The sequence below is a fragment of the Myripristis murdjan genome, chromosome 17, assembly GCF_902150065.1.
Source record: "Myripristis murdjan chromosome 17, fMyrMur1.1, whole genome shotgun sequence".
Classification (NCBI taxonomy): domain Eukaryota; kingdom Metazoa; phylum Chordata; class Actinopteri; order Holocentriformes; family Holocentridae; genus Myripristis; species Myripristis murdjan.
The window spans coordinates 28,682,399-28,699,581 of NC_043996.1; the positions used below are offsets into that span (position 1 = coordinate 28,682,399).

At 40.0% G+C, this 17,183-nt stretch overlaps 1 protein-coding gene across 5 annotated transcripts in view; it reads left to right on the forward strand.

Moving 5' to 3' along the window:
- Positions 1-17,183, forward strand: part of dip2cb (disco-interacting protein 2 homolog Cb) — a 283,750-nt gene that overhangs the window by 180,377 nt on the left and 86,190 nt on the right. For 4 of the 5 annotated variants that reach the window (XM_030075067.1, XM_030075070.1, XM_030075068.1 and 1 more), the window contains exons 6-7: positions 10,464-10,622; positions 15,702-15,821. In XM_030075067.1, coding sequence (XP_029930927.1) covers positions 10,464-10,622; positions 15,702-15,821 — 279 coding nt within the window. The remainder of the gene's footprint in view (positions 1-10,463; positions 10,623-15,701; positions 15,822-17,183) is intronic. The other variant, XM_030075069.1, reaches the window with a different exon arrangement.

Sequence of the window (17,183 nt, forward strand, 5' to 3'; positions counted from 1 at the left end):
ACATGGGCAGTAGTAGCCAGTAAGTGAGCATACATGTTTGTGATGTTCTGCTGTCACAGTAAAAAGTGCTTCTGGACGTCATAATGACCAGCAGATGTTCAAAACTTGTTGTGAATAAATGTAAACGTCAATAAACAGAGGAGTGCTAAGGTTGTACTCTGTTATAAATGATGGGAGTCAACATTTTAATATGGCCCGGGTTGCAAAATCCCAAATCTCTCCTTTAAGGCGGTTCTACAGCTATGGGACAGACACAGCATCCCTAAATCAGACCTGTATAATGTCAAATAATAATAATGTTAAATAAGAATAAGAAATAGAAGCAGAATAATGTCAAACTTTTCATACAATAAGTGCTTTACAGTATAGAAATTACATGCACCGAGGGACTCACATGTAAACAGACATGGAGCGAACATAAAAACAGTGATAGAGCCCCATAAGTAGGGAAATGTAATAAGGAAAATCAGCTATTCTTCAATACTTTATCCTCATTTATCAACCGTGAGGAACATGAGACAATGAGACAAACATCTCTTGCAGCGTTATCACACTTTAAAAATAAAGTTAACAAAGTCAAATGTGTTAATCCTGTTGATATTCCTACCAAGGCTTCTTCAACCCCGCCGCTCCCATCGGTGCATTCTTCATTACAAATGCACGCCGTGTGGCCGAGCTTTGTTCAAACCCCCCAAAAAACTTTATTTTAAATTCTAGTGGAGATCCCGAGGTTGTCAAAGATCCCAAACACGATGCTAAAGACATGTAGATATTTTCTATTTGATGGGATGCTGCAGCCACAAAACATCGACATCTTGGCTTTGAATATGTCACTCAACATGGATGTGACACTGTTGTACAATATGTAATATGGAATAAATATGGAATATGGAAATATGGGGGGGAAATGGAAACTTTGAGGCTATTTAGCAGAGATTTAAAGGAAAATCTGAGTCGCATGTTGGTTAGTTAAAGGATAAAAATGAAGTCACTCTAGACCCTGTGAAGCAGTTTTCCTGTATTTTAGCTTGATGCTTTAATCCCGAGCTGGACACATGGATGTTGTTCGACGAATTTGCTGTTGGCGGGGATCGAACGTGCAACATTTAAACACTTATTGGAAAAAAAGCTGATATTTTAAACTGGTTGTCCAACAGAACAGCATTTCAGCATTGCAGTTTGTCCGTGTGACTTGATTCCTGTCCATCAGGAAGCTTCTTGAAAGAAAACCTTCTTCTTGTCATACGTTTTGTTTGATATTGGTATTGATTGATTGATTGATTGATTAAAGCAATGGAATTTGCTAAATTTCTTCCTACATTAAAAAAAATATTCATTAAAACTATCTGCTATCTGTTTATTTTCATCAATCAAGTTATTGTCCAAATAAAAATACTGTCGGTAATTCCGTTGATTTTTTTCAGTAATTTCGTTTATTTTTATTGTTTTCACAAGGATGAAAATGCAGACATTCTAGGCCCCAACAAAGCAGTTTCCCTGCATTTTAGCCTGATGCTTCCATCCAGAGCTGGACAAACATGGATGATGTTGGACGAATTTGCGGTCGGCGTGGACCGAACGCGCGACATTTAACCCCGCATGCGGTGTCTTTACCTGCAAGGGGCAACCGTGCCACCTGGCGCCACCCTCAGGCAGGAGGTCCACGTCCCGTCTCGTCCCTAAATCAGCTCCAGCTCCCTGCCAGGGCTGATTGGTATTCCAGCAGGTTGCTCAGCAGTGAAGGAGGCATTCATCATCATCCTCCTCCTTCCTCCTCCTTCCTCCTTCCTCCTCCTCCTCAGCCAGGCAGGCAGACGCTCCTCCCCGTCACACATCATCATAAATACATTCTGATGAGGTCACCCAAACACCCGGAGAGCACATGCACACACACACACACACATGCACACACAAAATACGCTGCAAAGTACAAGCAGGCGGGAAGGCACACACACACACACACACACCCCTGTACTCCCAGTCAGATAAACAGCACAGGACTTTAAAGAGTGCATGTCCAGTTCACTGTAGCTCAAACAGACAGGCCAGATGTTGCACAGAGAGCGTGTGTGTGCAGCTTGCGTCGGTAATTAGCATGCCTGTGCCGTGTGCGCTGCAGTATTGATATGCAGCCCGTGTCTGGATAAAGAATTCTGTTTGGTCTCGCTGGCTTTGGCTCAGCGCTTCACTGGGAAACATCTCTCTCTCTCTCTCTTTTTCTCTCCTCTCCTGTCTTTCTTGTCCCTCTCTCTTTCTCACACTCCTCTCCTCTGTCTTCCTCTGTTTCTATCCCTCGCAGTTCTCCCTTTTCTCTCTCTCTCTCTCTCGCATCCACATTGTCTCTCCATGTCTCTTCATCTCTCGTCTCTCTGGATCTTTCTCTCTCTCTCTCTCTCGCTCTTTCTTTGTCCTTGTCTGTTTCCTCTCTCTCTTCCTCTCTCTCTCTCTCTCTCTAGGTTGTTCACTCTCTCTGCCAGTCTCTCTCTCTCTCTCACTCTCTCTGTGTCTCTTTCAGTTCATATTCAGATGAGTTCAAGTATGATTTATTGAAATGAATGGATGAGAACTGCTGCCAAAGCCTTTCAGTACATGGCAAAGCCATTCGTACATTGCATTTTCCATGGACGTGCATTTTGGAGAGGAACAATTGCAGTGAACAGAGGACTTGAAAAGGGACAAATTGAACAAAAAAAAAAAAAAAAACTCAGAGATTATGTTGGTTTTGTCAGTAGAGATGTCAAAAACATTGAAGTCAAATAAATACAAGGAACAATTAAAACCCATTATTTTACCCTTTTTTTTTGTACTCCTGTGTCTTTCTCATGTTGTATCTCTGGATTTTTGCCTTTCTCTGTCTTTCATTCTCTCAAACACACACACACACACACACACATGTATGTCACCCATATGTGTTAAATACACATTTAAATTAGGGCTGTCAAGCGATTAATTTTTTTAAATCACAAGACAGCCAAGAAATAGTCATGATTTGATATTTAAAATCTATAAATTACTTACTTACTTACTTATCCTCTTACTGTTGTATAGTGTATTGTGGACACAGTTGTTACTGTGGGGTTATTGTGGGGTTAAGGGTCAAAAGTAGGTCAAAGTTCAGCAGTAGTTTAATTTGCATTAATTTTTTAGTAACACGTTAAGCTCCTCAAATTAATGACATGCGATAATGCATTAACTTTGCCAGCCTTAGCATATATTTATTTATACGGCCTTCATACTGTGTTTGCCAGAGAAAGAGAGAACAAATGATGATGAAACTTTAAGAAAGAGGGAGATGGAGAGATGAGAGAGTGCAAAAACCCCATCTCTGTCCTGACCCTGGCACTGTGTTTGATTTGTGGCTTTTTAAAATACCATATATCACATGTTCAGTTCAGCGCAGTTCACTTTTCCTCACAAAACACATTTCAGTCCATATGCTCATCAGCAGTGACACCAGCATTAATGAACACCACTTTGAGTCAGTTAACAGTAAGAGATGAAATATCCTCGTGGTCAGAAAAGCAGCAGCTGCACGCTTTACATGGGAGTTTCGCTCCAAAATGAAGAACATTGAGGCTTCTGAAAAAATCAAAATGACTGCAGTGAAGGTGAAGCATGCGGTTGGTTTCCCACAGAAGTTTTGAGTCATCATAAAACCTGCGCTCACAAAATAGATTTGTTTTCCAGGAGCGAATCCATCAGTGCGTCGGGAACACCGACAGATGATGCAGTAGTTTCCTCCCGTAGTGTGCGTGTATGTATACAGTATCTTTATTGTTTTGAAATGAAACACTTTCAAGAGTAAATGGCCCTGATGTTGCTACGCTTGTCAGGACCGTCATGCTAGGCAGCGAGGTGGGCTGAACCTGCCGATCCGCGTTATCTTACCTGCTAGACTGAAGCAGCAGAGCTCTTTGTGGGAAGCTAAGAGGGAATAAGGGAGCAGAGAGGTGAGCCTTGACTTTAAATCATCAAAACCGGCGTCTTCTCTCTGAGATCACCCGGATGTAGAGCTGTATCTCCAGGACATCGACTTTTCAGGAAATTAAGCAAAGAAAGTTTGTGTCTTTGTCAGAAATATTCTGCACTCGCTTCGTCTTTGCCTCGACGATCCCTGGAGCTGCTTATGTGCAGACCCTGATGCTGTAATTCCTGCTTTTCTCCGGTCTTCTCATTCAACACTGTTCTCAAAATGTGCTGAAACACTCAGTTACACGTGTTTATTATGTAACCCCAGTCTCCCGAGTCCTGTCTCTTTGTGTGCAGTGATGACTGAGTTTCCTTGTGGGAATTGTGTAAGTTTTCCCTGCTTATCATTTAGATCGCTTATCATGCTTTTTTGAAGTTATATAAGCGAATGGGTTTTTTGGGTCGTCGTGGTGGCATTCACCTGCTGAAGTGTCCTTGAGCAAAACCCCAGCAGCTCCGTGCCTGCTGCTCTGTCAGTGACCTCTGACCTACCTGTTTAGAGGGAGGAAGGGGAAATCAGAATTCCCCTACAGAAATCAATGGAGTATGAATTTCAGTGTTGCATGCATGAGCCCAAAGGTGTGAGCATTTGCCCAGCCCACAGAAGACCATGTAACCTTCAATTCAAGTGAGGAACAAATCAAACAAACAAGTTTCTTTGGAGATTTTCTCTCTGACAGCATTGGCAGCAACGGTTATTAAAGTGATAATTCATGAGATTTCCGATTAAAAAAACAACAACAGCAACAACAAAAAAAACTTTGTCTCCGTCTTTGTCAGGAAGAGTTCATCGTCGTGTCGTTGTTGCTCTGCGACTCCCAGAGATCACCTGTCAATCAAGCAGGGGGGGCGGGACTTTGGGCGGGATTTGTTGACAATGGATTTTGAGTTTCTCTTTTCTTGGTCTGTTCAGTCATGCTGGCTGGTCGCTGCTCATGATCAATATAAGATAAGATAAGATTTTCCTTTATTAGTCGCACGTTGGGGAAATTTCACGCATTACAGCAGCAAAGTGGATAGCAAAATATGAAGCATAATTTACATTATAAACAGTATAAACAGATAATAAATAGCCAAAAGCAATATAAACATTATAAACAAGGAATATAGAAAAAATAGAAATATGAACAATTTAAACAACAGAAGAAGATAACCTAAATATTTCTCCACACTGTAACAAATTACTGTTTTTTTACGGTGGATTTACAACAGTATCCTACTGTATTTTACAATAATTGAAAAATACTGTTAAATAGTCATCCCTCACATGTAAATTAACAGTAAAATCGGTCAGTTAACAATAACAGTAGATAACTGTAATTTAACAGCATAAAACAGTATTTGTAATGAATTGCTGTAAATTACAACAGTATCTTACTGTATTTTATAATTATTGTAAAATACTGTTAAATATTCATGCTTACATGTAAATTAACAGTTAATGGTCTGTTAACAATAACAAACTGTAATTTAACAGCATTAAACAGTATTTTCTGTCAAGCAGTGGAGACAGGCGCTGCTGTATGATCCCTTCTCAAGTCCAGTCACTATCTTTCAGCATCTTACTGATGATTGTTGGTTTATGTTTCTTTTCTTTTTTTGATGATAGCACTTCTTTATTGATCAAACTCCTCATTTGTGAGTGACAAGATGTAGCCTAGCCTAACTGGCTATTCCTGCACTTGACTTTCTGGAAAACGGTGTTAGAGTGAGTGTTCTTCTTTGTCAGTTCTGGTCCTTGGTTCTTGAAAACAGCGTCAGAGTGAGTAATCACACTGTTCACTCCGTGCTACGCTGCTTCTCCGTGTCCTCCGCTAGCCGTACACATAGCCATATACTGTAAAATTACCATGTTTCATAGCTATTCGGTGGCGTGGTTCAAGAGGTAGAGCGGTCGTCCGGTAACCAGAGGGTTCCCGGTTCAATCCCCAGCTCCTCCAGAGTGTGTCGAAGTGTCCTTGAGCAAGACACTGACTCTGTCCTGATGGACAGTTAGGCGCCTTGCATGGCAGCCTCTGCCATCAGTGTGTGAATGAGTGAATAGGAGGCAAAACAGTGTAAAGCACTTTGAGTGATAAGTATCCTAGAAAAGCGCGATAGAAATACAGTCCATTTACCATTTTACTGTCATGTAGCCTACTGTTATCCAAAAAACGGAATTATACTGTTTCATAAATTACGGTAGATGCGCTGTAAAATTACCATAACCCTGTAATCTTACTGTCATGTGCTGTACTCCAAAAAACGGTATTATAACTGTTAGATAAATTATGGTAGATGCGCTGTAAAATTACCATAACACCCACCGTTATCCTACAATCATATACTGTAATCCAAAATACGGTAATATACTGTTAAAATAAATAACAGTAGATTGATTGTAAAATAACAGTAAAATACTGGCGTCCCTGCTGCCAGTATTTTACTGTTATTTTACAGTGAAATTCCTTACAGTGCAGAGGTAGAGTGGGCTAGCTTCAGCCACTTTCATTACTACTTCAAAACTACATGGTTAAGGTTGAGAATATGTCACGGTTAGGGTTAGGAAAGGTTTGCTAATATTAGCTCGCTAAAAACAAACTCTGCTCTCAGTGAAAGTGAAAGTCAGGTATTTGATTGATCCACCACGCCACCCAACCCTCTTTATATGACAACACATCACATAGCGTGGGTGCAGGCTCCACCTCATTACCTGTACCTTGAAATGTTGATCTTAAACATACTTTTGGTTCAGAATGATTGACATTTCAATGTGGTTGTCATGGTTTGCAGAAATGTTAAAGACCAACATTTTCTTCTGGCGATCAAACTGTTATTCCAGCCCAACCGGAAATGTAAAATGCACCACTTGCTTTAAAACATAAACTGTGTATAGACTGAATCAGTGCTGTGTTATGTGAACTGGCTATAGAGATTAGAAACAGAGATTTCTTTGTATGAAAATGTCAACTTTTATCTGAAATACTTGAAGTAGAAGCAGTTTATTTGCTAAGCACACTAAGTGTACAGGGGTTTGTCTTGATGACATTAGTGACACATACTGCGTTATATTATATAGGAGCAAGACTTCAAATGGAGTGCAGAGGCACAGAGAGTGACTTACATAAGACAGCAAGCCATACATGCACATACATTTAAATTCAGCACACACATTTCCCTCTGCATCATTTCATGCTCCGACCACTCAAAGTGAAAAAATCCCCCAGGCAGAACAGTAAACAGCGTTTGATGTCGTGCGACAGCAGCCAAGCCTCGTGAAAGGAGGTAAATGTTGAGAATTTGTGGCAATGTGGGAGCTTTGAAACATCTGGTGCACCAGATAGGTTGAAACACAATCTTAGTGTATCGGAACAGAGGGGGAGAGGCAAACTATAAACAACTGTGGAAAAAAAAAAATGGCGTGGGAGTTAAGAGAAAATAGAGTCCTTTTTTTTTGCTCAGAGAAAGACTTGACGGTAGGCAGCGGTGGGTAGTTTGGGACGGACACGTTGCAGTCGTAAATGTGTGGCTAAAAGATTTGACGAGGACATTATGCTGCTGTGCCGGTGGGTGTTGGGATTGGGATTATCAGCAGATATCTGTGTATAAACCTCAGATCTGCGCTTCATCTGAAATGATACAATTAGGTAGTTGAACCTTGGACACATGGAGACCGTAATCTTCATGTGCTAACCTCTGTTGGTGTGTCATTTTTAAGAGTTAATTTCCAAAGGAGATCTATTGATGGTGAGGAAAAATAATCATTAATTTCAATTCATATTTCAATATTTCTAAAATAACTAGTATTTAAAAGTCAACCACTTTGCCAGCTACTGATTTCAGGTACCTAATATACATGGAAAAGTACCAAATTTTGTATTATTAATCATTTTATTAGTATAGGTCACATTTTTTTTCAATGGTGAATGTCTCATTGTGGGATAAATTTCCTCACTAAATGATGGTTGGCTTTACTTTGTGGTCTAAGAAAATTTGAGAGGTAATTCACTGCAGATTGAGTTTTGCGCCATTAGCTCCAGCAGCTTTTACACCCTTGTAAAAACAACTCTTTTCTATTCTATTCTATTCTATTCTATTCTATTCTATTCTATTCTGTTGACTTGGAGGTTTTTGAAGATACTTGCATCTCATTTGACAATCTGAAAAAGACAAACAAACAAAAAAAAACAAAAAAACAAATGCACTTCTGAAAACTCATGCCAAAAAGTGAAAACTGTGATGAAAGGAATGAGGATAAAAGGAATGAAGCTGAATAGTCGAGTCGCCCAACATGTCAGCTGGTTGTGAAGCAGATGACCGCATTAGCGCTGAGGTTGTCTATTCAAAGCCCGTCTCTCAGTCTGCATGTTGGCTTTGCACTTTGCTCTGATGTGAATTAACACCACAAGTGATTCAGTTCCTCCTCTTCGCATTAGCAGCCTGACCCAAAAACACACTTCCCTCACAGTTACTGCCTTCCACCTTTTGCTAAGACTCTTTTGTAGTCGTTGTTGTTGTTGTTGTTTTTTTTCCTACATACTTTGTTGTCTTGCTCTTTGCTGAAAGCATCATTGAGGCACACTCATGCATGGATGCTTTCAAAACCGAGCAGATGAACACACACATGTATACAGACAAACACACACACACACACACACACACACATAAAATCTTCAGCACCTCACCCTCTCAGCCTCTTTCCCTCATTTGGATTATAAGGATGTGTAAAGGTATTGGGCAGCTAACTGTTTAATATATACATGCAGTAACATGATAGTCTTTGTGGAAGTCCCTGTTGATGTATTTAACATGTATATATCCTGCATTTGCTCTGCAGGACTGCGCAGTAGCATCAAGTGTAGGGAAACCAAATTAGTGACCTTTCATTCCCGGTGAAGAAAAAGCAGGCACAAAAATTATGGCACAGCTTTTCAGTTCAAAATCTCAAAATCTCGGTTTCAGTCAGTTGGCTGAAAAGAGAGCAAAACGTCATTTTTCTAGAAACCTCCTCCCTGGGACAAAGCCAAAAAGCAACAGGCATGCGGTAAAAAGTGGGATTTCAACAACGGCTATTACACAGCCTTATGATAAAACCTTTTCTGTGTGTAGGAGTTTAACAATAGGATGAGTGAGTGGGGGTGTAGGTGAACTTATTTTACACATTTTATGCATACATTTGCAGTAGGGATGGGACAATGTGCTTATCTGACAATATGATTTGCTGTGTCATCGTGGAGTTTAGTGATTTGACTCAGTTTAAAAAAAAAAAAAAAAATCAATAACATAACATGACTGTGCAGAATGATGCTTCTGAGCCACACGTTTCTAGGAGAAGCATCGGCTTGATAAACAATAAAAAAAAGACAAAGTGCAGCACTTGTGAAATTGTGCTGTCTTCATTTTTGATTGCTAGAGGAGAATAAAATGTAGTTAAAGGAACTGTTCACCCAAAATACATCAAAAAGATATTTGTCCTACTTTTGGTGTAGTCTATTCATCCATAAAGTTTGTGTGTGACGTTTCCAGTCTGCTGTGACCTTCCCTGGTTCCACTCAGTCCAGTGCAGTGTTGGCTTGGTTGTGGAACCATCAACAATTTACACATAAAAAGCTCTATACCACCAGTACCAGTGATATAGAGTACAACAAGTACAATATGTCAGGAATCTGTGTCATTGTTTTTGGAGAGAACTGTTGAGGTTTTCATACTTTTCATTTTTGATGGTTCGAGCTCCACAAACAAATAGCCATCCACCCCCATTATAGCCACCCAGTTCCAGTATGTTGAGGTGAGGGGAGACAGACTGGAAACCTCACCAAATCACACGGAAGCTATCTGGATGAATAGATTACACCAGGTTTAATCGGGAAAAATACTTCTTCTTCTTTTTTTTTTTTTTTTTTTTAAATATTGGAATTCATTTTTAAAATACATACATATATACACTCAGTGTCCACTTCATCAGGTCCACCTGTATGATCTAATGCAGTTCAATGAAACAGCTTTCAAATTCTATTTCAAATTATACCTTTTAACAAAGTTTATAACGGTCAGTTTGTGTTTAATTTAATTCTGTTTATTATTGAGGTTGTAGTTTGCAGAGGTCTTGTACTGCTGTTTCCAATTTTTTGTCCTCCCTTATTTATATACATCAGGGGGGACAGAATAGTGCCAGTAAAATGCAGTCCAGTCCAACAGCAGCACTAACTATGAGCTCAATGTCAAACATAGAAGTGAATGAACACCTCTATTACTGTGACAACAAGACAAGCTGAGCATTATAGGCAGCAGGAAAGGAAACTTTATGGCACAACAGCTGTATTGGATTAGATTAGATTGTGCAGGTGGAGCTGATAAAGTGGCCACTGAGTGTACATTGAACATCAGTACATAGTCCCGTCCCTACAGCGTTTCTAACTGTTAGGGCAGTGCACCAGCAGCTGTGTGTGGGGGTGTGGGGGAACTAACCAGGCCTTCCCTCCCTCCTCGCTCCCCCCTGTCTGCTCACATCCCAGAGAACCACTCTGCCCCTCCAGATGTCACCGGCTACACCAACAACACCAGCAGCGGCGCCACCGACGGCATCCAGGTGGAGAGACCGCAGGGCGCCGGCACCGCGGCCCAGAGACAGGCGCCCAAGTACGGCAACGCCGAGCTGATGGAGACCGGAGACGGTGAGCTGTGATGGGGGGAGGAGGGGGGAAGAGGGGTGAGAGACATAACAATGCAATGATAATAAAGTCAATTTGTTTTAGAGTTTTACCTTTTTTTTTTTTTGTTTGTTTGTTTGGTTTTTTTTTTATGTTTTTTAAGGTGACTGAAAGCCAATAATTTATGCAGGAATTCAAAAAAAAAAAAAAAATCATCTTTTTCATGAACCCACAGGACTTGAGAAATTATTTATTTTATTTATTTTATTTTTAATTTTAATTTACATATATTTTTTTTTAACTTTTTACATTTTATTTTCACTGCAGTCAGTCAGTCAGTTCATTTATTTATTTATTTTCTTAATTAGTTACTTCTGCGTAATGTTTATCTCTTCTTTTTGTCTATATTGTTATTTTTTTGCATTGGAAAGCGCATTACGTTGCATTTTACTGTACACAATGACATTTTAGTCATATTGATTCTCTGATGAATAATGTGACTCTAAAATTTGCCATTACAGCTGCTATAGGTTGTCATTTTTTCTATTCAATGGAAAACCAATACATACGTCCGGCCATACTTCATTTACAAAGCACTAATCACAGCTGAACCACCAGGTGCTTTATGGAACAAACAAAAAGATGAGTAATACCTGAACGCAAGAGGCAGGTGGGCTGGTGTGAGTAGAGATGGTGCAGATGGATTCATGTTAATGAGAGTGAATGTGTAGCTGTTTTTTTTTTTTTTTTTTTTTTTAAGGAAAATTTGATGAACTTGGAAATTTTGAATGGAAACAGCTTTTGGCAAAAATTAAATTAATAAGGTTTTTTGCTGATAGAGACACTATATGATACATAGCCATAGAAACGTATTTTGCCAAATGTTAAATGATTCGATGTTTGTCTGAACAAGTGGTTCAGCCTCGCTAATCGACAGCTGAAAAGTTTCTTGATGATAAAAATGTAAAAAGGATTGGTTGTTAAAAAAAAAACAAAAAACAAAACTTGGCCACCACAACCTCCGCCCTGTCTCTCCGTCTCGTCTCTAAGTCTAAATCTTGATTTCATGTCCATTAATTGGTGCATCAAAATATTGCCAAGTACATTTTTATGACTTTTGGCTGCAGATGAAAGTATGAAATACAATCATTAGCTGACATGAAAGACAGACAACATTCTTTTTTCCAATACCAATCAGTTCTTGAGAGACTCCATTTCATTTTCCTCACGGATACATTTGCTAATGGAGGTTCTGTTTATTCACTTTAAAAACAACTCATTTGCATTTTACTCTTCGAATGTGGTTCTCGGTTGCCGTGTGTGAGGGAGAACAAAGCCCCTCTGTGAGTCGGAGGTTCTGCATGTCGGGGAAGAGGCATGTGATAAAATGTCTGGGAATAATTTTGTGCATGTATGAGAGGAGCATGAGTCATATGTATGCTTTATTTTGTATTTGGAGTGCGTAACTGTTTTTCAAAGTGCATCGGGTTTGTCTGCACCCTTAGGCCCGTCTCTGCGGCTCAGCATCTGATCAGGTTAGGTCAGTGCATCCACACTCTGTGTTTTCCAGGGGAAGCAAGTTTTGGGTTGGATGCAGCCCGAAGGGTTGACGAGATGGCTTTGAATTTCCAGATCGGCTGAGAAAATCTGGCTGGAGACGGTGAATAAGAGCCATTCATCCCTTCCCTTCCAGCAACCGAGCTGCCTTTGAGCAAGGCATTTAACCTCCACCCACTGACGACTGAAAACTGGGGTCGCTGCTGCTGAAAAAACTCGCCAAATAATCTTGAGTTTTCGAGTCACAGGATTGGAAAGTTAGAGGAACAGTTCACCCAAAATACAAAAAAGTAGTTTCTTTTTTTTCTCTTTCACCCCTAGTTTGTGTGTGATTTGTGGAGGTTTCAGGATTACCACGATTTTACATGAACTACATCTGTCTGCTCCTAATTCATACTTGTCGGGCTGGATAGATACAGCTTGTCGGTGTTTTTTGGCAGGAAATAGTTCCTAACAAAACTCTTAATCCCTGAGAGCTATGGATTATGTCAGGTGTCCATGTCTTTGTCTTTGGAAAGCTGTAGTGACACACATTTGCTTGAGTACTGTACTCACCGTACTTACATTTTTCTAGTATCTGTACTTAGCTTTTTTTTTTGCAAACTTATGACTTTTGACTCCACTGCATTTCTTTAAAGGTTGTTGGAACCAATCACAGCACATGAAGCTGGGTTTCATGTAAAAGCAGAGATATGTCATCCAGCTCTGTGAAACAGGTGCAAGAAAGACATCCGCTCCTTCAAAATAAAATGCATCCTTCCTATTTGTAAATGTAAATGCATTGTGAAAACAATACAGCAATGCGTTGATATTAAAAGAAAATGTATTTTTGAATACTTAACTATTTGTGAAAGAAAGTGCTCACTTGCAGCACTTAAACTCAAGTTAAAATTTGACTGAGTAGCTGTCATTCATAGTGGAGTAATATTTGTTCATCTGTAGTGTACAAGTATATCAGTACTTTGACTTAAGTAGGGTATATACTCAATGGGGTTGTGTACATTTTTGGAAAGAGGTGCTGCTGTTGAGATCTTCGCCTGTACATTTTTTGACAATTTGAGCTCCATAAATCAAAACAATACTGATCCACTCTCATTGTGCTGGGGCGATGGACTGGAAACCACGCCAAATCACAGCAATCCTTTACGGACGGATAGAACGCACTGGTGGGTAAAATATCTGTTTTTGTATTTTGTGCTGAACTGTTCCTTTAAGCCTGGAAAACAGAAACAGCAGTCAAAACACACACTGCTCACATTCTGTTTGCTGCGGTCATTTTTGTGAATGAATTGTTCACATCGTGGTTAGTGACGTAATCGAGATTGGCAGAGCAAAGCGGCTCCGAGCAAAACAATTTCTGAAAGAACTGCGAGCAGATCAAAAGATGAGTCTTGACAGCTTTATTTATTTATTATTTTTTTTAGAACGAGTGTGACTGAGGATGCCTATTGGGACATCTCATAGTTGTTTACTCCCGTCTCTGGAGGGATATAAAGTTTCGGCAGACGAATGTGTTCAACAGATGCTGCGATCGATAACGCTGCAGATTGGAGATGCTGAACGCTCACCGGGCGCCAGACTCCACAGATGGGAGCTCACTGGGACGTTTGGCTCAGGAGAGGGAGACACGTTGAGGAAGGTGTCTGCTCTCCTTCAAAGAACTCAGACGACGTCATCAACCTTTCCATACCTCTTTTACACCTCCAGTCTTCAGGGTCGAGCGTCACTTGTTCTCTTACTGCCTGCCTGTCAGCGGACGTTTGCGAATCATCCGACCTTTGACTTGCCTTGCGAGCACAGAGGTTTCGCCTTTTGGTTTCTCTCTCTCTCTCTTTTTTTTTTTTTTTTTTACTCTTTTTATTGAGTTCTACAATGAACATGAACAGGCACAGGCATAAAACGAACAGGTCTAAGGGGTGCAGTTCAACATCTCCAAAACATTGGTTCCAAAATCGCAAAATGTTCAGGGTTGCTCTACTAATTTTGGAGGAAAACCGGTGCACACAGTCAGTATAAATCAAAAATAAAAAAATGGGAAAAGGAGTCCAGGTGAGGCTCAGTCTGCACAGGTGTCCAGTCAGGCAGAAAGCGTAAAGCGGTGCACAGGGAGCTGAGGTCTTACCTGTCCACCTGCCTTCACACTGTTCACTTTGGCCTCAGTTCCAACCAGAGAGGAGAAAATCAGCTTACCACAAGCAGTAAATAAAACACTTATTCCCATAATCCAACCCTTACATGTTCTGGCAACAGGTTTTCAGGGTAATGCTTTACCTTTTTTTTCAAAGAGCAATTTTCCCCCCCATTAATCTGATTTTCCATGCATTTTTGTCCTTTTCAGAGGCTGTTTTATCAAACAATCTAAATAAAATAATGCATTTGTACCGCAAGATTTATTTTATTTTAAATTATAACATCATATCCATGAACGGCATAACAGCCAGAGATATTTTCTGCTTCATCAGCCTCTTGGATTTGGATCCCACAGGGGAAAAGTCACACCGTGTTCGAGTCCCACCAAGCAGCTACGGTGGCTCAGAGCGGACAGTATTCATACGAGAATATACAGTATGAAAAATCAAACACGTTTTTCCCCCGAAACGTTGTCGGGTTTTGTCCCTGTTGTCGATGCAGAGCAACATTGTCATCATTAATGAAAACCAACAAAATAACGAAGACTGGATGTGAAAAAACATTTTCGTTCTCTGAAATAAAAATAAAAACAAGATTTTCCAAAAAAATATGATAACTAACTGAAACTGTATTGTTTGATTGCAAAACACACTAAAACAGCTAAAATTATAAAGATAGTGTAGTGAGATTTCATCTCTGTCAATTTATTTGGTTTTTCCTTTGTCCTCAGTGAATGCATTTTTTTAAATGGTGTGAATGTTTATTGAGTTTTTATCACACAATACTTTTTCTTTACTTTTTTAAGCTCGCCCCTGACAAATACCTCATATTACAATAAGCGCATGTAGGTATTCATGGACACACAGGATTTTACAGTGCACTGATTTCCCCACTGTCATTTTTCCAATGTTCAGTGGCACACCCCACCACTTAAATCAAGTATGGCAAAAAAAAAGGAAAAAGAAAACATATTTGCATCTAAGGCCTCATTTCAAACATCACTTCTGCTTTTATCCACGTCTCCATCGTAAAGTTTGCTTTGAAATCACACGCAGTGAAAGAGCTATTTGCGCCCGGGCCTCATTTCATGTCACCTTTTTTTTTTTTTTCTTTTTCTATCTTCCTTTCCGAGTGTCATGCACAGCGGCGGCGGTGCTGATTGCTCACTCGAGAGGACGCGCCACTTTAGCGTGGACTTGAAACTCGAGGCTGTTTTTGTGATCAGAGACGAAGCAGCGGGAGGCACTCAGCGTCGTCTGAGAGCGGCCGCCTCACATCCGCACCTGTGAAAGCCCAATTATGAATGAATGTCAACTCAGAGTTTGTACGTGTGCTGAGGCGTCGCGGGGTTTTCAGTAATCTGTGTCTTGTGTGTGTGTGTGTGTGTGTGTGTGTGTGTGTGTTCACCCTCCACAGGCGTCCCAGTCAGCAGCAGAGTATCAGCCAAAATACAGCAGCTCGTCAACACTCTGAAGAGACCCAAACGGCCTCCGCTCAGGGAGTTTTTTGTCGACGACTTCGAGGAGCTGCTGGAAGGTAACAAGAAATTACCACAGATGTTTCATCACACGTCGCCTTCACCTTATGAGTCTTTATTTAATGTATGTTTGAGGGTAGTCGTAGATCAGGAAGACTCACCAGTCCTGCCAGCATGCAGGACTATTTTATGTCTTTTGCGCATCGTTTTGTTTCCTTGTGTTTTATTTGGTTTGCATGTTACTGTATCACATCGTTTGTGTAGTGACTACTACCAAAGAAAAAAGCTGCTGAGAGTAGTAGGTAAGTAGGCTCGTAAGTGTGATGTGTTTGTGCAAATCCATGGTGAATTCCAGATGCGTTTTATACTGTTTATTGATGAAAAACAAAAAATACTCCTAAACCATTGTACTCGATAAACTAAAGAAACTTGTAACTGATGTGATGTGATGTTACGTGCCGGTCAACAGAAAATATCAGAGCCCTACTCTCCCTCTTTGTCTCTGTCTCACCATACAAGTGAATCAGCAGGTAAATAAGGAGAAGTCACACCCATGTACGGATTACCGGAAGTGATAGTATCCAAAAAGAACGTGTGCAACCTAAACAAACAAAACAAACAGGCTGCTCACATATTGAATGGTGAGACCTTGGTAGGCTCATTCACTGTAGAATAATGTGTGACAGGGTTTTTGTTATGCAAGGCTGTACAGAAGGTTATCTTGAGAAATATTTAGAGTGTAGTAGGATTAAAACAAAATAAATAAATAAATAAATTGAGTAGAACAAAATGGCACCGATAATAACAGTGATAACAGCGACAAAGATGACTATGAAAGTAGCCAAATGATGGCCAAAATGAAGAATGCAACTCACAAAATGTCAGTGACCAAAATATACTGGTAATGGATTTGATAATTAATACCTAATTTATAAGTGGTAAAACCAGGAGTAATTTGACAAAAATGCACTTAAGTTGATAAAAAGCGTTCCTGTCTTTATCAGAAGCAGCGCTCCCTCAGCTTTTGTCAAATGAAGCGTGTTCTTATCAAACCAATCCTCTCTTCATTGGCATTTATCAATCCACATGTGTTCCAACTCAACAGGCCACGCCCACTGAGAGTCCTCCTGGTTTCCGATTTCGTCTAATATACCGATCCTCCTCAGACAACAAGGCCTCATGAAAGTGTCAAAGGCTTTTATCACAATGACTTAGGATTCATCTGAAAATCAATTATACCCTTATCACTCTTTCTTCATAATTTATCAACGACATTTTTAGCTTTATATTATATCTTTTATCTTATTTTTGTGTGTTCTACCCTTCATACAACAAATGACATTGAGCAACTGGTGGATGCTCTTCGTCCCACGAATGCAGATATCTTATCACTTAAAGCAAATATTAAACTTTTCTATTTT